Source organism: Ursus arctos, unplaced genomic scaffold (assembly GCF_023065955.2).
Source record: "Ursus arctos isolate Adak ecotype North America unplaced genomic scaffold, UrsArc2.0 scaffold_24, whole genome shotgun sequence".
Taxonomy (NCBI): domain Eukaryota; kingdom Metazoa; phylum Chordata; class Mammalia; order Carnivora; family Ursidae; genus Ursus; species Ursus arctos.
Genome location: NW_026622919.1, coordinates 1,858,837 through 1,879,608, shown reverse-complemented (window position 1 = coordinate 1,879,608; position 20,772 = coordinate 1,858,837). Strand labels below are relative to the sequence as shown.

Genomic DNA, 20,772 nt, shown 5'->3' with positions numbered 1-20,772 from the left:
CTTTTTACACGTTTATTCTGTTCACCTCAGGAGGCTTTGCCCTGAAACCCTGCATGACCTTGAGCTGACCCCTAGGCTCTGGCCCCGGACGTTGCCTGGCTTGCCAGCCCCACCCCCCCCACCGTGTGTGCATGTGTGTGTGCGTGCACGTGTGCGCGCGTGTGTGTATGTGTGTGTGCGCGTGTGCGCGTGTATGTGTGCGTGTGTGCGTGCGCATATGTGTGTATGTGCGTGTATGTGTGCGCGTGTATGTGTGCGTGTGTGCGTGCGCATATGTGTGTATGTGCGTGTGTATGTGCGTGTGTGTATATGTGTGCGCGCGTGCATGCATGCGTGTAGGGGCTGGGATGAGCCTCACACTGATCCTGCCCAGCACTGAACCCTGGTCCTAAAACACCAGCTACATGACCCTGACCCCCTTCGTTCTAGCCTACAGGACACAGGACTCAGGACACTACAGACAAGTCAGAACTGAGTTCAAACCCCCGGTGGCCGAGCTGCTATCCTGCCCCAGATCAGTGGGGGCTAGGAGAACAGGTGGGAGAGGCTTATGGGGGGGCCACGGAGCCATCAGACTAGAGAGGACTCCCTGGGGAGCTGGCACAGGCCTGGGACAGGAAGTGGGGGTGAGGACTGGGCACTGGGACCATTTTTGGTGCACATTTGTCCCCAGTACAAGCAGCATGAAAGTTTAAAAGCAAGGGATGGGGAACTGGGAGGAGAGGGCACCCAGAAAGAGATGGGGGCACCACCCAGGATGACGTCTGGCACCCAGTTATGGGATGGGGGCTGCTGGGGATGGATGGGGCCCCCTGGGCCACGTGTGTGCCCTGCCCTGGGGAGGCATTTGCCCCCTCCCCACCTACAGCCACCCCAGAGGGTCTCCTTGAAACCCTGCCCTACCCAGGGAGAGAAGTAGGGGGCATCAGGCAGAGCGTGGGGTGTTGTCCTGACAACACATGGGCGCCTGGTGGTGCCGGCTCTTCTCCATGGTCACTCCCTGGCTACAAACTCAGGACGGAGGCCCTGCCACCCCGTCCACGTCCACGTGCACAAGAACACTCGAAGCTCAAAGTGGCCACTGGAGGCCAGCAGAACCTGTCTGAACCAGCCAGGCTGTCGGCGGCCGGAACAGCAATTACCATTCTCCAGAGGAACATGACAGACCCAAAGTCGACAGCACAGCAGCCAAGGTGCCGATTTACAATCCCGAATTACTCACCGTGCAAAGAATTGTGAAAACGTGACCAGTTTCCAAGGGGAAAGACAATCGCAGATGCCAACTCAGAGCCAGGTGGAAAGCAATTACCGCAACTATGTCACAGAAGGTAAAGTTACTGGAAACAGATGGAAAGATCTCAGCTGAGTAGTAGAGAGAATACAAAAGAACAAAATGCAAATTTCAGGACTGAAAAATACACCGAAACCCCCCAAAATTAACAAGTTCAATCGCAGAAAGGAGGTATCCAAGGAAAGACTGTGAGCTGGACGATTGGCCAACAAAAATCATCTGGTCTGGAGAAGAGATGGAAGTTTGGGGGCAAGTCCATGCCTCGGGGACCGGTGAGACAGGATGAGAGGATCCAGCGTTGTGTTATTAAAATCCCAAGAGGAGGGGCGCCTGGGTGGCACAGCGGTTAAGCGTCTGCCTTCGGCTCAGGGCGTGATCCCGGCGTTATGGGATCAAGCCCCACATCAGGCTCTTCCGCTATGAGCCTGCTTCTTCCTCTCCCACTCCCCCTGCTTGTGTTCCCTCGCTGGCTGTCTCTCTGTCGAATAAATCAATAAAAATCTTAAAAAAAAAAATCCCAAGAGGAGAAACATGATAGCAGAGAAAAAAATTTTTTGGAGAAAGACTGGCAGAAAATTACATTTGAGGAAAGGCTTCAACTCACAGACCTGAGAACTGCAGTGACCCCCAAACAGGGCAAATCCAAGGAAAGCCGTGCCTGACATATCATAGTTACACTGCTAACACTGAAGGCGAAGAAAAAGAATCTGGAAGGCTCTAGGTAGCAACAGAAACTGTACCGAGGAACGACGATCCGAACAAGCACTTGGGATCAGAAACCACAGAGGCCAGAAGATGGGGAAACAGGATCTTGAAAGTGCCGGAAGTGGGGAGCCTGGGGGACTCAGGCGTCAAGTGTCTGCCTGCAGCCCAGGGCGTGGTCCCAGGGTCCTGGGATCGAGCCCCGCATCGCATCGGGCTCCCTGCTCAGTGGGGAGCCTGCTTCTTCCTCTCCCACTCCCCCTGCCTGTGTTCCCTCTCTCGCTGGCTGTCTCTCTCTGTCAAATAAATAAAATCTTAAAAAAAAAAAAAAAGTGCCAGAAGGCAACAGTCAGCCCAGAGTTGAGTGTCTAACGAAAACATGCTTTGGGAAGAAGGAAAGATGAAGACGCTCTTAGGCAAAGGGAAAGGAAAGGGCTGGCGGTGCGGGCCTGCCCTAAAGGGGCTGCAGAAGACGCTCTTCAGACCGCCAGGAAACGATGCCACATGGAGATGGGTGTCTTCAGGAATGGGGGAAGAACAACAGAAATGGTCAATATCTGAGTAAATAGAAAAGATAATTTTCCCTCTTACGTTTTAAAAAATATATGTTAACTACTGAAAGCAAAAATCTGAATATGGTGGGGTTTTCAACAGCTGCACATGCACACAACTGTGACATGAAGGGAGGAGGTAAGGCGCCTACAGTTAACTCCAAACCCCTTGCAAAAGGATGGGCATGTAGCTGGAGTCCCCAGTGTGAGCCAGAGAACACACACACACACAGCCAGAAAGTCCGGAGGTAAAGTGGAATACTAAGAAGATTTTCAAATAATCTGAAAGGAGGCAGGAAGGGGGAACAGACGGACAAACAACGATAAAGTGGTAGATCTAAATTCAGTTCTTAACTACATTAAATACAAACAGTCTGAACACACCAATTAAAGACATTGTCGAGCTGGAATAAAAAACAAAAGTCTGACTATGCTATCTCTAAGAAGCCCACTTTAACATAAAGGCAGGTAGAAAGTAAAAAGATGGGGAAATGTATCTTGGAGACACAAGTCACAGGAAAGCCGGCATGGCCACATCAGCATCAGACAGTGGGGATTTCAAGGTGAAGATCGCCAGCGATGGGGACGTGACGCGATGAAGGAAGGCGTCGCAGTCCAAGACGAGTACCCACAGAACCACAGGACTTCAACGCACAAGAAGCAAAACCCGGCAGAACCGGAGGACTGACCGTCTCTTGGAGGTGAGAGGCCAGCCCTCCAGGATGGAGGCCAGCCGGACCGCCTCGCCCACAGCAGAGCCCACCTTCCGTTCACGCGCACACGGGACACTCGCCAGCACGCGTGGTGTTCTGGGCCGTGCCATAAACCCGAACAAATAAAAAAAAAATTGAAATCCCACAAAGTATGTTTTCAGACCATAATGTAACGACTCTGGAAACTAATGACAGATCTCTGAAAGAGCCACAGATACTGAACAATTAATGGGGTAAAGAGGAATTCACAAGAGAAATTAGAAAATATTTTGAATGAAAACGAAAACATTAGCATTTGTGGACTGTGGCTAGAGCAGTGCTTTTCCTCTAAGGGAAACTCATAATCCTAAATGCTTTTTTTTTTAAAGGAAACTTTGTAATCAATGAGCTAAACTTTCACCTTAATTAGATAAAGGGCAAATTAAATCCAAAGTAATCAGACCAAGGGAAATAATAGCAGAAATCAATGAAGACAAAAACATGAAAGAAAAATCAATGACAGCAAAATGCAGTTATTTGGAAAGCAGTCAGTTTGACAAGCCTGAGCCAGACTGACCGGGACAAAGGAGGCACAAATTACAGCATCAGGGATGGAAGGGAACCATCACCACAGACCCTATAAACGTTAAAAGGACGTTAAGGAAACATTAGTTCTGTGCCTGTAAATTCATCAGTCTACGAGAAATGGACAACTTCTTGAAAGCCACGCACCAGGCAGCTAGTCAAGGCTGCACGGACGGGCTGCGCACCCGTGTCTGCCAGACCCCGAGGGGACACGTCAGCAATTCTGCATGAACTCCGGCGAGGCCGATGAGAGAGTGCTTCCCAACATGCTCTACCCGCACCCGCCACGAACACAGACGCGAGATCCTCAGCAAAACAGGAGCAGACGGGCTCGAGCAATGTGTAAGAAGGGTCTTTATCTGGGAATAACTTGATTCTCAGATCAATCAACTGGGGTTTATCCTGGAAACGGAAGGTCAATTCAGCATACAGATGTCAATCCGTGTAATTCACAATATCAACAGACTAAAGAAGAAAGTCTGACATCTCAGTAGATGCAAGAAAAGCATTTGACAAAATTCAACATCCATCAAAAAAAAAAAAAAAAAACAAAACCTAGCAAACTAGGGAAAGAGGGAACTTCTCTATTAAAGGCATCTGCAAAACCCTACAGTTAACAGCATGCTTCATGGCAACGGGCTGAATGCACTTCCCCCATAACATCGGGGACCAGGCAAGGGGACTCCTCTGACCCCTTCTATTCAACATCACATTGGGGGTCCTAGTCAGCATCATCAAGAGAGAAATCAGATGCACCCATGTTGGGAAGGAGGAAGAGTAAGATGACTGTGGACGCAAAAACCCCCGAAGGGACCTACGGGGAATCTGTGAGAACTAACCAGCAGGCTTAGTGAGGTCACAGACCACCAGGTCACTGCACAAATTCCATACGCATTTCTGTTTACTAGCAATGAACTACTGGAAACAAATTAGAATTTTAGACTCCAGAAACGGACTCCCACCGGCCAGGAGCGAGTAGCAGGCAGCAGGCCAGGGCGCCCACTACGAACTAGGAAAAGGACAAAACACAGAGCTCACCCTGTTGGGGCATCTGAGAGCTGCCGTCAGGGAGCGTTGCTTGTGCCTGCTCTGAGAAAAGCTGATTCATGGGCCTTCAATATTGGCAGCTCTTTGCAGGGCCTGGTGAGGAAGCTTCCGACAGGCCCCCTTCAATGGGGCGTACTGAGAAGGGGACTCCAGTGGCTCTATGGTTTAAACCCTTCTGCTGGAAGACCGTGTGTGCTGTCAGATCCCCCTTCCCAGCCAGGGTTCCTCACCACAGCTGGGCAAGATGGTCCGCCAGAGAACAGGGAGGGCTGGGCCGGGATGGGAGAGGTCTGGGCAGGCAGGGAGGGTGTGGTGCAGTGGCAGCATGACCCCGGGGTCGGGGGCTGCCATGTGATAGACCAGGTAGTTCTCCAGGTCCCCAGTCACCTACCCGATCTCCTGACAAAGCCCTTTTCTGTTCAAGCCCGAGGCTCCTGACCGCCAGGACTGGCAGGTGCAGCAGCCCAGAGCCCTGGGGTGAGGTCTCGTGGCCCAGGGAAAGCCCCTCCCAGGTCCTGGCCCTGTGTGAGAAGACTGAAGCCTGGTCCCACCTCACCTGTCCTGGGGGCTGGTGGTCAGATGCCTGGGGCAGGTTGCTGGAGCCCGGCTCCCTGGCTCCTGGCCACCACCTGGCCGCCTGGTCCTGCCAGGGCCGCAGATGGTCTGGGCTCCCACTCAAACTGTCCGCAGGCAACAGGTCAGGACTTCCATTCACTGTGCATGTCTCAGGGCAGCTGTCCTGTTTCTTCCTGAGAGGACTGGGCAGGGGAGGGGCTGCAGGGCCTCCCAGACATCAGGTACTGGACAGCCCGGGACCCTTTTCAGGCCCGGGGGCTCCATCTGGAAGGCACCCAGGAATTGCTCAGCTCACAGTGGCCGATGGTCCTTGCTGCTTCTGGGCTCTGCCTGAGCTGCAGGACGCAGTTGAACTGGGTCCAGGGAGTCCCTTTGTTAGCGGGGGGGGGGGGGGGGGGAGCAAGTTAGGGCCAGAAGTCTCTGAGAGCAGCTGTCTGGCCTCCAGGTCTCACTTCCCTGATGGAGTTCTGAAATAAAGCTATGAAATTCTGGAGAAGTCTGGCTCCTCTAAGAAAAGTGCCATGCACACGCCAAGGTGCCCATTGTCGTCAGGCACCAGGGAACGCAAACCAAACCACAATGAGACACCAGCTCCCATCCACCAGGACGGCCAGAATCAAAAAACAAACAAGCAGGGCTGGTGAGGAACGGAGAAATCAGAGCCCTGGCGCATTGCTGGTGGGGACGTGCAGTCGTGAGTCAGTAGGAGGAACAGCTGGGTGGTTCCTCAGACAGCTAAACATAGTCACCACGTGACCCGGCAGTCCCACCCCTGGAGACGCACGCCGTGGGCCTGAGAACGGGCGTCCAAACAGAAGCGTGCGTGTGAGTGTTGGCACGGCCCCGAAGGCGCGGACGTTCCCCCGGGGCCCGCTAGGAAGGGACGCACTGTGAAGAGGAACGAGGAGCTGACACCTGCCACCCCACAGGCGGGCCCCCAAGAAAGGAGCCAATGCAAAAGGTCTCCCGGTGTAGGATTCCCCTGACGAGAAGCCCACGGGCCCAGAGCAGGCTGCTGGGTGCCAGCCATCGGCGGAGAGGAGCAGGCGCCCGACGACAGGGACGGGGCTCCCTTGGCGCTGGTGACCGTGTTCCGGAACTAGAGCAAGGAGGCACAGCACCGTGAAGGCACCAGGGGCCTCTAAGGTGGACTGAACTGCATACTTTAAGTTTCCTCTGTGACGTGACTTTCGCCTCAATCTTAAAACAAGATGTCACAGGGGCTTCTGAAAACACAGATTATAGCGCACGATTCCTCACGCAGCCAGAGCTGCCGGGGGGGTGACCCCGTCCTGCACGGATTCCAGGCCATGTCTGTGCCACACTGAGCCGCCTCTCACACGTATGACCTTTCCTTCCTCGATGGGCCTTGAACATCGGAGAATTTCTAGTCCCTCAGACCCGGAGGCGGCCACCTGCCACTGCCCATTCAGGGACAAGCACGAGGACTGCCACGACCGGAGCCTGTGGCTGCCCCGTCCCTGTCACCATCCCACCCACTCCTGCAGCCTGTCCACCTGGCTGTACTCGAGGACACCCTGCACGTTCCAGACAGGGCCCTGCTTTGCCCGGGCCACCTCTCTCTGCACCCGCCACGTGTCCCCATCACCTTTCTGGGCTGTCCACCAGGTGGCGGTGAAGGCTCCCCGATGCGGAGTCCCTGTCCACCTGTCCAGGCCAGTGCCCCTCGTCCTCTCTGCAGACCAGGGGGCCCGGATGCTGGGCCCCTGCTCCTGCAGGCGGAGCTCGACATAAACGCACCTGCGCCCTCGGCCTCTATACCCCCCTCAGACGACAGTGGGGTGCCCGTCCCACAAAGCCCCCACAGGGCTGTCCTTGGACTGACACTCTCAGACCGGACCTGTCCCAGCCGCCTGCAAATTACCAGCTCAACTTCCCAGCCACGCTGCACTGAAATCCCACCTCGGCTCTCCAGCAAGGAGCCTGTGTCCCTGTGGGAAGAGTCTCGGCTTTTACTCTCCTGATGCAGAATCAAGGTCACTGACGTTTCCCAGCAGGAACTCTTCAAGCCAAAGAATAAAGGAAAATTACTACACCAGCCCCTGAGACCGCACAAAGGACTGCTGGTGCCTGCCTCGAAGCGAAAGTCTCCGAATCTGGGTGTGAATTAACAGGCGAGCTGCCAGACCTCCGCGGGGGCCGCACTTCTGTCCCCACAGAGCAACACTCTGCAAAGGCCACATGGTCGGCCAGGGGGTTAAATGTCACCCCGGAGCTGTTTAAGTTGTTTCTCCCCACAGATGGAATGTTCTCTTCATATGGACATCCAGGCAACAGCCACAGTTTCCAGGAGCCTCTGAAAGATGTCTGTTTCTTCCAACTTTTGAAAGAGAGAAAGAGAGAAAAGCCTAATGGGGTAAATCATATTCTCAATCTAGACACTAGAATGATTTTTCTCAAAGTCATGCCACCTTCTGACCAGACCTGCCAGGGAAGCAGGTCACACTTCTTTGGGACCTGAAAGCCTGGTGGTGGCCTGGCTCCCCCCACACGTGGAGCCCTGTGCCGGCCCCAGCTGCTCCGGCCCCGCTGCAGCCTGGGTCCCGGAGGGGCTGCAGAAGGGACTGGCTCGGTGTCCCCAGCCCGCTGCCCCCCCAGCCCAGGCACTTCTGTGGCTTCTTGGTCTGGCTGCCCTGTGGACCTGGACTATGGGCATTGCTCTCCCCAAGACCCCAGCCTCCTCTTCCCGAATTCCCTACCATTTGCTCCAGGAGCTCATAGCCAAATACCCTCTGTCCCCCACGGGTGTCCACCTGCACACCCCCGGTCCCCTTAGCCAGCATGGCTCCTCGGCCAGCTCTGCTCACTGCCTGGCCGGTTCTATCATGGGTATTCTAGCACATTCTAGGGTGAGCCACAGCAGGGGATAACAATACTTATGTGCTACCCAAGGGGACGGGACTTCACATCTCTTGAGTGCCTGTCACCCACTCGGGCTAGGCCTGTGGTCGTCCCGCTGAGGGGACAAAGCTGCCCCGCCGTCCGGCACGTGCACACGGACAGCTGCCAGACTGGCCCAGCATCACGTTCACACAGCGAGGACAACGTCCCTGGTTCCCGAGCACATGAGAAGGGGGGAGGCCTGAGTGCCAGGAAGAGAAGCTGGTGCTGCCTCAGGCAGAAGCCGCCCACTGGTCCCTGTGCCACGTCCAGGGGACACACCTGGCCCTGGACAGGCCCCCACATTAGGAGCCACCCCAGATAGGGAGACGGCTGGGCGGCCACAGTTGGGAACCAGGGACATGCTGCTGGGCCAGTCTTGGCAGACGTCCATGTCCATGCCAGACAGCAGGTCAGCTTTGTCCCCCCTGGCGGGTGACCCACAGGCCCAGCCTGAGTGGGCCTCAACACTCCCCCGGGGGGTTTCAGGATCTGCAGCGAGGAGAAAAAGTCAGATTTCAGGGCTGAAGACAACATTTTAAAATCTGGCTTTAAATAAACATGGAATAAAAAAAGAGCGAGCGGAGCCTCCGGCAGCTGAAATTAGAAGCAGCGGCCCCGGGCCGGGGAGCCATCTGTGTGCGCCAGGCAGCGCCGTCTGCAGTCTCCGGCAGCGCCCAGGGGCGGGGGGCGCCTGGACGGGGAGGGCCGCCGGGACAGGCCGGGCCCTGTTTTCCAGGGCGTCCCCCGAGCCCCCCGGCTCCAGAGAACACGTCCCCTCCTCTCTGCGCCAAACCCCCTTTCCTATCACCGTCGGCCGCTCAAGTCCGCTGACAAGAGAGAAACCCGGCTTGGGGCGGAGGGGGAGCGAGCATGGGGCAGCCCGCGTCTTCCCGTCCCTCCCGGGCCTCAGAGTGACCACCGCCCGTGCACCCAGGGCCTCGTGGCCTCAGCGGCCCCCCGAGGGCCCCAACCCCCCCTGACCGCCCCCCCTTGCACAGAAGGGGGCCCCCCCGGGGGCCCCCTGCCCTCCCGCCCCACCTGGGCACACGGAGGCCCAGGGGCGGGGCGATTTAAATCCCCACTGTCAGCTACCGCGTCCCCACCAGTAGGTGGGTGCCTGAGCTGGCAGACGCGGGATGACGCGGACATGCAGAGGGGGGAGGAGCCCCGAGAGAAAGTCGGAGCCTCTTCGCGCCCCAGCGCTCACCCCCGCGCCGCCTCCCACGGCCCCTGGAGTCACGCCGAGGCGCGAGGATTATGTAAGGGGGCCGGTTGCTGGGGAACCTCTCCCACCCAGCCCTGCCACGCGGCCAGCACCTCCTGGCTCCTCCACCTGTGAGGACCCTCTCCGGCCCTCCCGCCAGCCTGGCCAGCAGGGAAGCTGGGGGAATGCTCCAGGCTGCCAGGCTAGGAGAACTGACGCTTCGCCCCCAGTAACTATCGGCCAGGAGGGGCCGGGAGGCCACACCTGATCCTGTCCCGCGGTCCTCCGTCTTCCTCTGTGTGGGACAGCCAAGCCAGCTCCTGGCCTTAGAGACAGCGTCCCTTCCCAGGCAGGGCTCAGCTCAGACCTCCCTTCCAGGCATGCCCTGTGCTCCCACGTCTGTGCTCCCTGGGGGACAGACAAGGTAAGGGCACAGATCCCTCCAGGCGCAGGCTGAATCTGTCCCGTCTAGGGCCAACGTTTTTACTACAGAGGAGAAAGCCTTTAAACCGAGTTCGGGTCAAGGATGAGCAGATTTTGGGAAAAGTGCAAATGCAGGGAAACAGCTGGGGAGCAGGGAGGGAGACGGCTCTCATCTGGGGCGGCAGATCGGCCTGGGCCGCCCCACCCTGGCCTCCCTGTGAGGCTGCGGCCTCACATGGGGCCACCCTCCAGCACAGAGCCGCGCTGCCATCCACAGACCTGGGCACCCTCTGCCGGGACCGGCCGACTGCTCTACCTGCTGGCCCCACAGAGGTGGGGTTTGGGGGGGTGCAGGCCGCATAGAGGCTGGCGCCAAAGATGCTGGTGTCCCCTCTTTGATAAACTTTTAGTTTCAGGCAGTTTTGAACATTCACAGTTATCGCAAAGATACACCACCCGCGTTTCCCATCATCGGCCCGTCCTGCCCGCGTGCGGGCCGGTCACAACTCAGGAACCAGCCTGGCTGTTGTGAACAGAAGTCCACGCTTTGTTCAGCTTTCCTTGGTTTTCCTGTCCTCTGTCTCTCTGCCCCGGTTGTCTCGTCTCCCCAGGCACCTCTGGGCTGAGCTGTCTCTCATGTCCCTTGGTTTTGGGGGGCCCGGCAGTTCTGGGGGTGCCAGACGGGGTGCTGGGGCCGTCCCTCCATCGGGATGTGTGACGTTTCTATGGCTGTTACACTGGGTGATAGGTTCTGGACGAAAGGCCACAGAGCTGAAGGGCCTTCTCACGTCAGGGCCACATGGGGTCACCGTGGTGTGAGCTGGCTCCCTGGCTGAGGGGTGCTGGCCAGCGTCTCCCAGCAAAGCTCTTCTCCCGCTCTCCCTGGAAGGCAGTGGCCACGCACGGCCCACATGTAAGGGCTGGGGAGTCTTCTTGAGGAACCCCCACTTTTTAAAGGGCAGCTTCTCATGTGCTTTTCTACACGGCATCTGGGTGCTTTCTAGAAACGTCCGTCTAAGGGTATTGACGATAATCTCTAAAACATCTGAAGGTTCATCACATGCCAGGCACAGTTCTCGGGGTTTTTCCTGCTGTTTGCACCTCTGATCTCCCGAGACTCTGCGGCAGGTGCCCCTGCCCACCTCCCCCAGGGTGGGGCCCGCAGAGGCCGGGGAAGCGCCCAGGCCCCACTGGGCTGTGCCGGTGACTGGCTCCTGGTAACCAGTTCTTCCACCACTCTGCATCCACTCCCTCAACAGCACATCCAGCTGGCAGACACCAGACCTCACCCAGAGGCAGGACACGGCTGTCCTTTTGTGCCGGACAAAGCCGCGGTGTGCTTGAGGCCACTGAGGTGACCTTCCTGCTGGTAGGAGGCAGGACTCCGCCAGCTCAAGGCGTCTCCAAGCTTTCTTGCTGATACTGCGGATGGTCACGGAAAACATGGGCCTGGCCAGGACCCAGAAAACAGTCCTCCGGACACCATTCGAACAGTTGTGCCATAACCCTGGCCCAGGCCAGTCGCCTGGTGCATCTGCTGTGGACGGGGTCAGCAGTGCAGGCCAGGTCGGATGGGAAAGGTGAGGTCCTGCTAGATATGCCCATCCCTCTGGCCCTGGAACTTTCTAGTTACCGATTAAAAGTGCTTTAATCCAGGAAGGAGAAAAGGAGGAGGAGTCTGGATTGGCTGGCTCCTTCTCTGAAAGCCGGGAGGAAGGAGGAAGGAGGAAGGCGGAGGGAGAGAGAAACGGCCCCCTTGCCAAGCAAGCACACATGTCCCTGTGATCTGAGCCGAATGGCCGCCCCTTAGACCAAGCTCAGCAGAAACCAGGTTAGGCAAAAAGAGACACAGAGGTGAAAGCCCTTCAAAGTTTTGCTGGGCGGCCACCTCAGAAAGGGCTCCTGTTTAGCAAAAATTCACAAATCCTTGTGCCTGCCTGCCAGGAGAACAGCTTGCTTGAAAAGCAAAGGCTGTCATCCTGTAATTAAATCTGAGACCCCCCTCCCTACGTGACGCTGAGATGAAGCCACTTATATAACACGCCTAAAAATAAGCTGATGAAGAGACGCACTTTCATTCTCCCTGCTCCCAGCCCTTTACTCCTGGGCCGCCCAGGCTGGGGTCTGATGAGCCAGGCTCAGCGTTGGCAGCCCCTCATGCTCGGGTCCTCGCCTCCGACTGCAGCCCAGCAGCCCGCACGCATCAGGGCCCAGGTCCGGTGCACCCCCTGGTTCAGAGCTGGGTGCTGGAGGTCCACATGGCTACGCACCTCCCCGGTCACGCAGACCGCAGAGCTGAGGCCCGACAATCAGAAGTGACAGCGAAGCTGGTGGCCACAGGGTGCCAGAATACCTGCCTTCTCAGGGACCCCTGAACTGTCCCCCAGCTCTGGCCCGAGTGCGGGATAAACACCACCTTGGTCTGGGGCGTGCTGCCCATCTCGGCTGGCACTGGCCCTCTTGCTAATCCTCTCAGACTCCTCCATCGTGACAGCGCCTTCCTCTTGCTGGTCTTGGAGGGGGCGGGCCAGACCCCAAGTCTAGTGATTTCCCAGATGCACAGACCGCCAACCTCCAGGCAACGCATTCAATCCCATAGCCCCCCACACACTCTGAGTTAACGGGAGATGGAACGAGGTGGGCTTTATAAAGGGCTCTGAATACCTCCAAAATAAAAAGTTGTCGAAAAAGGGTACCCCCTGAACTCCGGGGGGCTGGCGCTGGGGCTGCTCTCTCAGCACCTAGCCCACTATCTCGCCTTGCCCACTGTTCGGGCCCTGGGCCTTTACCCTTGGCCCTAGCCCCGCCCCAGACATCTTCACCACTTGAAAGGGCTTCCACGCAAGGAAGAAACCCCTCAGAGAACACTGGTGTCTCCCAGGCAGGGGCTCAGAGCCCCGCTGAAGACTCCTTCACAGCTGAAGGAGCGGACACGCCTGTGCTGGAGATCTTTCTGGAGTCTGGTGGCTCAGTGAGGCCACCAGGCAGGGTGCAGGTCTCCAGACCTTGCTACGATGGCCTCGCCCACATCTCACTCTGCGCCTGCCATCAGCCCTGCCGGTGTCCTCGGTGACGCTAGATGCAACACTCCTTCACTTTCACCGGGGGCAGGTGCTGACCGATGGGCTCCCTCCCCAGCACGGGCTGCAGGGCCATCAGTACACAGGGAAGGCAGGCCGGGCTCTCAGTGGGTCCCCTACCCCAGCCACTACCACAGTGAGCATGCTCGGGCAGGACGCCGAAAGTCAGGAGCGGAAGCTTCTAGAGGGCTGTGCTTGGGACTACAGATGCTTCTCTGGAGACAGCCCTCTCCTCCCTCTACTGTCTGGAAACTGATGGGAGCAGACAGCTCGAAGTTCTCCAGGCTGATTCCCCTCCCACAGTGACGAGAGCCCCCCTCCCCGGTTTTCCCGCCAGCCTCCACCTGTCATTCTTCTGGTCCCAACCACGTCACTTCCCTTCGGGCAGGCAGCAGCTCTACCCTCCACCCACAAGCCCCACCTCCGCCCTTGACCCCAGTCAGGTCAACGGATGTTAGTCCTAGGGGTCAGCTGCATGGAAGCGTGCCCGGCACCAAGCTGGCCTGGAGAAATGGGAAAGAAGGGGAAAAAGTCCCAACGTCAGCTGCGCAAGCAGATAAGTATCCCAGTCGTTAGAGCAAATCTGAATCGGCTTTCTGTCACTTGCCACCAAAAGAATCCCAGAATCTATAGACACAGGAATCCATCTGAAAACACTGCAAGCGATAAAAGAAAAAAGGAAGCCATAGCTGGAATCAGGAAAGAGATTCAACCAAAAAGGATCTGCCTGTGATGGAAGGCTCGCAGGTGGGGCAGGCGGCCTCTTCCCGAACGTCCGTCGCTTTCCTTTCTCAGCACCGCTCCTACCAAGCGGAGCGAGGTACGTTTGGGTCCGGGGCGCTGTGACTTCAGGACTTGCCTTGGTCCCGCTCTGTCCACAGCCATCCGGTGGGTCTGTGTCTCCCTGGGCAGCTGCTCTGGAGGAGGGGCGTGAGCGACTGTCCTGGATGGGAGGCTGGCAGAGAGTGTCAGGCTTCATTAGACGGAAACACTCAGATCTGCTGTTTTACAGCATAAAGCAAATAATCCCTCTATGTAACTCTAATTCATGTAAATATTTTTCTAAAGCAATGGTACTGGGAGCCCCGTGTGCCAGCTTGGTCAGCTTTCCTGTGGAACCTCCCAGGAAAGGCCTTCAAAACCAGCAGTTCTGTCTGACCCCTCCATCCCTCAAGGGAGGTTCTCCCTCCCCAAAGAGGGTCGTCTGCCATCGCAGGATCCTCTCCTCCCCTGGGGGTCCCCCGCAGACCCTCCACAGGGTGCTGTCCCTACCCCCCATCCGCCCTCCTGGCAAATTCTCCTCTCCGTCCCCCAGGACACTCCCCTCTCCAGGATCTTCCCCAGGGCTCACCCCACCCGCGTAGTCACCCCTCCCAGGGTCCTCCCCTCGAGGGTCCTCCCCTCCCGGGGTCCTCCCCTCCCAGGGTCTTCCTCCAGGACGCAACCCCACCCCTGGTCCATCCCTCCCACAGCCCACCCTCCCAGGATCCTCCGCAGGGTCCACCCCTCTTAGGATCCACCCCCAGGATCCTCCCCTCTCAGGATCCTCCCCAGGGCCCACCCCCCAAGGGCCGCCCACCCATCCTCCGCCCCGCCCGAGACTCCGCCGGCCCGCGCACTCACCTCCCGAAACTCCGGGTCCGAGCCGGACCCTGGGGCAGCATGCCGGCCTCTCCCCATCCGTCCTTGCGCCCGCACGGCCGGCAGCCGGCCGCCCAGGGACCCACCCCCGCCCGGCGCGAGCCCGCTACCCCCGCCGCCTGCAGGAAGAGGCGCCCGAGGACCGCCCGGACTCGCAACTCGCGAAGAGCCGCCCCCACGCGCGCTCGCCGCAGCGCCCCCGCTCCCCCACCTTCCGCTCCCCTCCTCCAGCGCCTCCGGCCCACGCCGCCCCGCCCCCAGCCCGGCTGTCGCCCGGCCCCCAGGCTGTTCCCAGGGCCGCGGCCCGCGAAGCGCCTCCACCTCCTCCCCTGCGATCGACAGCGCTGCCGGCCAATCGCTGCCTGCAACCGGCCCGCGGGCTCCACCCCCTCCCCCGTCTCCCGAACCCACCAATGGGAAGGGCGGTGCGGGGGCGGGGCCTGCCGGTTGCCTGGCAGCGGTGCGGCCGGGCGGGGGCGGGCGGGCGGCCGGGGGCGGTGATCCGAGCGCGGGAGGCGGGGCCTGAGGGGGCGGGGCCTGGACGGTTATAAAAGCGGTCGCCGACGGGGCGCCGCGTTTCTGGTCCGGTTCCGCGCGCTGTTTGCTCGTTCCTGCCGCGCCCGTCGCGCCGCCCGCCGCCGCCGCCCGCCGCCGCCCGCCGCCGCCCGCTGCTGCCGCCGCTGCCCGCGCCCCCGCTCCGCTCCGCGGTGCCGCCGGACCAGCACCATGTCGCTGTCGCGCACAGAGGAGATGCATCGGCTCACGGAAAATGTCTACAAGGTGAGTCCCGCGCCGCCCGCGCGCTCGGGGCCGACCCGGCCGGCCCCGGGGCCTCGGGGGTCTTCTGAGCGGCCGCGGAGACCCGGCGCCAGTCAGTCGGTCACAGGTGGGCGCGGGCGCCCCCGCTCCGACAGCCCCGCGCTGCCCCCGCGCGCCCCTCTGCGCGTCCGCCCCGGCGTCCGGGGGACGGGGCCCTCGGACAGGAGTGGAGCGGGGCGGGGGCCCCCGGGGATCCAGGGGTTCCGCGTGCCGCGCCGCCCGTCGCCCTGCGCCCCGGGTGGCGTGGGGGTCCCGTGGTGGCCCCTCCAGGCGCGGTTACGCAAGCCCTTGGGCACTTTCTTGTCAACAGGCTTTCCCTTTGCACAACTCCTTCCCGGGCAGTCATGGACAGGGCCCCAGGTGGGAGGTCGCGCGCGGGCAGGTTGGATGGGTGGACAGATAATCCATCATCTTATGTAACCGCGGAGGAGTAGACTAATTGTGTAGGAGGCTGGCGCGCCTGCCTCTGCTTCTGATGTGTGTGAAGAGGGGTTCGCGTCCTCCTCTGCACACTGTCACATCTGAGGGCTGCAGAGCCCTGGCGGGAGACCCCCTCCGGGGCCCCCTCCCTGGTCATTCTGTGCCTTGTCCACATGAACAGGCGCTTGGGTTTCTCTCCAGCATCCATTGTGTCAGTGTGCACCCTCACCCCAGGGACAACAGACCCAGGCTTCCTGGGGCTCAAGGCCCTCTGCAGCCCCACGCGGGCGTGTTCTCAAGAGGGGGACTCATGCCTTGGGCGTCCACAGCAGGCTTCTTACAAGGCTGTGCTTGATTTCAAAACCGTGTCTGAAGGTTAATGGGTGGGCTGGGAGATTGAGGTGCTTGGTGTTTGCGTGGTAGTTGCTGGTTCACCGCCACTAAGCGGGATTGCGAGGCACTGGCGGAGCAACAGTTTCTAATTGTATTAAACAATTATGGCCGTGCCTTTTTAGCCAGTGGCCTGTGAAGCCGTCCCCATAAGCTCGCTCAGGCTCTGGACAGCTGCAGCAAGACTTCCTGAGGGGCCCCTTTGCTTTCAGCTGGATTTCAGGTGGCAGACTGTCCTCTAATACAGCTTCTACTTGAGATTTTAAAGTTACAGCTAGATCACGGGAAGAATTTTGAGCCGGTCGGGCTGGACTAAGTCAGCTCTGGAGCCATGTTAGAGCTGCCGGTAAACACGAGTCAGAGGCTTATGAGGAGTCAGCACGTAAAAGGAACAGCCTCTGGGGTTTTGTGTTTGGTGTCACAGAGAATCCGCGGCATACGTTTCTGCTGGTGTTGCTCTGCAAACGCTGTTAGGGAAGGGAGGTTTATTAAATTATTAGTCATTAGTTCCATAACCGTTTGCTCATTATTGCAGGGGGTGGAAGGGAAGTGCTGGCCAGAGGATCTCTTTCCTATTTTCCCTGCTTCTGCCATGAAACCATTAAACAGGAACTTTCGCGGTGAGAATCTCGAGGGGTGCATGGCGTGGCTTCACTCTGGGGAGCCCCAGGATCGTCCTTACGAAAAGTCTTATAAACTGGGCAGTGAGGCGTGCGGTTACGGCTGAGCATCTTCGAGGTGGAGCTGTGAATTCTCTGGAGAACCGAAGTGAGATCTGCTGGCAGGCTGGCAGCGGGAAGCTAGTAGGGTCTGGGTGTGAGGACCGTGAACCCCTCTGGAACCCGGCTGGAGGGTGTCGGGTGTACACATTCAACAGGCGAGCCTGTGCTTTGTGCCTGTGGAGCAGCTGATTCGTGAGCTCACGTGGGGGAAGTGTGGCGAAGAGCCCCGAGCTCTGCAAGGCTGGCCACGGCAGGCCTTCGTGTCCGGTGTCCGCAGGGCCGTGCCCCCCCCCCCCCCCCCCCGCAGCCACTTCTGGTCACAGTGCGCCCGCGCTACAACGCCGCCAGGTGGGCTCTGCAGGCGGTGCTCTCTCTGACGCTCTGTGGCCCGACTGCCAAGTCTTCGAGTGCCGGCGCTCTCTTACCCTTTTGTGTTCCGTCCCCGGGGAGCTCAGTGTTCTGCTGCCGGGGTGGCACGGGTGGGGCAGCGTGGGCACCCTGGCCCGGCGGAAACCGGCCACACCGAGGCACAGTCGGGGCACCGCTGGAGCCGCCGGTGGTGGACCTGGCTGGTCCTCTGTCCTCTCCGGGGGGCCGTGCTGCCTCTGCGCCTGGGTCGGGGGCTTACGGAAGCGTGGTCGGGCCGTGGCCCCGCTCGGTGTCCCCTGCGCAGCAGCCCAGCTGTTTGCTTTGGCCCTGCACCGTTCCAGCTGCAGTTCTGAGCGCTGTTTGCCTTGGCAGAGAAGGGACCAGCAGGGACGCTCGTCCTTGGCCTTGCTGATTAGAACTGTGAGAATAGAATGTACTCGTGCCTGGAAGAATCAGCCACACGGACTTGTACCTCTTTCCTGGTGGCCCAGCCCCTGTGGGAGCCGCGTCCTCGGGGAACGTCACGAGAGGTGCAGAGAGAGAAGCGGAACGGCTTCCGTGTGTCCCCTGAGAGCTCCCCTTCTGACGTGGGGCAGGGGGACACGCACCGAAGCCTTCTAGGGAGGGCCCAGAAGCGTGGGGGGGGGGGGCTTCAGGTGCTGGAGGTGCAGAGACCAGAGCCTGGCATCCGAGACCTAGCCTGGGGGTTGCCTGGAGCGAGGGACAGAGGGGCACGGGGGCAGGCATCTACTGCTCAGGATTAAGCCCAAGCCACAGCCCTCCTGGGAGAGACCCCTGAGTGACCCTACGTGCCGGAAAGAGGCTTCTACAGTAGCTGACCTCCCTTCCCCAGTTGGGGGGATGGGTTGGGGAGCAGCCGTCGGGTTGGTGTCTCTCAGGGCCTTACCTACCAAGAGAAGCTGGGGCTCTCTGCCGACCTATGAGCCTTTGGGGCAGCAGCTCTGGCGGCTTCCCCAGGAATAGCAGCAGTGCTTGTGCCGAGGGTGTGGGAAGCTGGGGGCCGCCTAAGGAGAATGACTCCCTCAGAGAGCCTTGGGTGTGCTGGTTTATGGTGGTGTGGCTTTGGGGCTTGGTCAACAGGGCTAGGCTGGTAACTAGAGGCTGTCTGGTCGTCCTCACCCCATAACTGCTGTGGGGAAGCTGGCCTGGCCGTGCCACGGCTGCCCTATGGGTGGTGGGTGACGTGGGGTTCCTGGAGCTGGGAGTTGGTCAGGCCTGACACCCCGGTGCCGTTGGTCAGGGCTTGCGCTGGGTGGGGGTGTTGGCGCTGGCGGGAGGGAGCCGACCTGGGCAGGTGAGAGCCCACTGCTGGCTTTTCCCACAGTGGCCTGGCTGCCCAGATGCTGCCGGCTACCCTCCCCTGTGTCCCACCCACTCCTCCAGGTGGGAGTTTGGGGGAGCTCTGGGAGCTCTGTGCCGCTGACCTGAGACCCGCTTTCCCCTCACCCACGACTGGGCAGTCCCCCCAAAGCGTTTGCTGTCATCAGAAGCCTGGCGTCCGGCGTGGATGGAGCTCGGTGGGCCCCCGGTTGGAGAAAGTGCAGTGGACCCTGGGAGGCACTTCCTTGGCAACGGAAATGCCTGCTGGGAGGAGCAGAGCTAGTGCCTGCTGGGGGAAGGAGGCAAGGAGTCACAGCACCGTGCGCACTTGTGTGCACGCGCATGCGTGTGTGTGCTTGCATGGATGAACACGTGTGCATGCGAGTGTATATGCCGTGTATGTGTGAGTGTGGACGCGAGTACGTGTGCATGCACACGTGTGCGGCTTGTTTGCTTTAAAGGTACTTTCAGGGGTGCCCCGTTGGGTTCCTATCTTCTGATAAGGTAGCAGGGCCTGCTGTCACCGACCGACTGTGTCTGAGCTTCTCTTCTCCTGGGTGTGCTACGTGGCGTCCATCCGCCCCCCTCAGCAGCATTTTAGGGGTGCACCTCCCACCCCCTTTCTGGAGTAGCTAGGGCAGTGAAGTGCAGTTTCTCTGTTGCCCTGATCTCTGAGCTGTCTGGCTGGGGCAGCTCCTTGTACCCAAGTCGTCCCAGAGATTGTTGGCACCATGGCACAGGACCCTTGCTGGCTCGTGGGGTGCCTGGTGTATGGCCGATGAATGTACCAGGGCAGCCTGGAGGCACTTGGGCCCAGAGTTCTGAGCAAGTGTCTTGCCTGCACTGTCCCTGTGGGTCTTGCTCTGAACACATGTCCTGTGTTTGGAGGTTGGCTCGGTTCGTGGGACTGACCCGTGGGCACCTGAGGCTCCAGGTCACAGTGGTGGCTGGTGCTGGCCCTGGGCTTTTGGGATACTGTCAGCAGGGAGAGGCGCTGGTGGTGCCACAGGAGCACGTCTTGTTTCTGCCTGGTTTGCGGTGACGCCACCTGGTTTGTGATGAGGCCCCCTGGTTTGCGGTGGAGCTCCCTTAGGGCCAGCCCTGTTCCCACCTCCCCTGGCATGGAAGTGTTGGCTGGGCTGCCTAGGACAGGCAGCCTTTCGTGGGAGGACTAGCTGCTGAGTGAGAGGGCCTGGTCCCCTACCCCTGGCCTCAGGGAAGCAGGCTGGCACTCCTCCTAAGTTTGCAGGTCTGGGTCCTGGTCCGGAGAGCCCTGTAGTGTCACCGCTGGACTGGGTGGGCCACAGGCAGGGCTGGCCTTCCTGCTTACTTGTCCCCACTGAGCTTGGCCTGGCACCCTGGACATTGCCTGTGCTGTCATCCTCCAGTGGGGACACCTGACCCGTCAGTCCAGTGTGGGGGTGCCCTGGGCTGCCAGCCAGGCTGGCTCCTGTCCTCTTTTCTTGCCCCCAGGTGCACCGAGCCAGGGCCTGCCCTATGTCACCTTCCTGGCCACTCAGGATGGGGAGGCTGTCCTCATCATGGCGCAGACCTGTGTCCCCTTGTTACGCAGCACCAGGGCACCATCGGGGCTGTCGGGGCTGTGCTAACACCCACTGATGACAGCCGTGGTAGTTACGGATGGCACGGACTGAGCCAATCCCCTCCTGGCACTGAGCGTGCTACACAACGGGAGGTAGCTGTCAGGGCCCCAGCCCAGTGGGCACAGATGACTCCAGCCAGTGGCCTGAAGGGAGGTGGGTGCCTGGGCTTCTCTTAAAGGGCAAAATGTTTTGTCTTCACGCGATGTGCTGCCGAGTAAACCCAGCCTTCCCCTGAGACCCACGTGTGGTGAGTCAGGACCAGCGTGGCTGCCCGACTATGGCCAGCACGGGGGCATCAGGGCTTGGGATAAAACAGCCGGGGTCTGCCCTCCTAGCTGTTTGCTCTGAGAGCAGTGGCGCAGTCCCCCACGGTTCTGGAGGCCGTGGCAGGTCTTTGTCCCCACGCACAAC

The 20,772-nt window shown here is 59.6% G+C and overlaps 2 protein-coding genes across 8 annotated transcripts in view; both read left to right on the top strand.

Annotated features, from left to right (window-relative positions):
• CHMP6 (charged multivesicular body protein 6) overlaps positions 1–8,922 on the top strand; it is a 28,885-nt gene extending 19,963 nt beyond the window's left edge. For 2 of the 3 annotated variants that reach the window (XM_057317995.1, XM_057317993.1), the window contains exon 8: positions 430–8,922. In XM_057317995.1, the coding sequence (XP_057173978.1) occupies positions 430–695 (266 nt within the window). In that variant the 3' untranslated portion in view covers positions 696–8,922. The remainder of the gene's footprint in view (positions 1–429) is intronic. The other variant, XM_057317994.1, reaches the window with a different exon arrangement.
• Positions 8,923–15,364: 6,442 nt separating this feature from the next.
• BAIAP2 (BAR/IMD domain containing adaptor protein 2) overlaps positions 15,365–20,772 on the top strand; it is a 66,295-nt gene continuing 60,887 nt past the window's right edge. For all 5 annotated transcript variants that reach the window (XM_044378696.3, XM_026483926.4, XM_026483928.4 and 2 more), the window contains exon 1: positions 15,365–15,476. In XM_044378696.3, the coding sequence (XP_044234631.1) occupies positions 15,423–15,476 (54 nt within the window). In that variant the 5' untranslated portion in view covers positions 15,365–15,422. The remainder of the gene's footprint in view (positions 15,477–20,772) is intronic.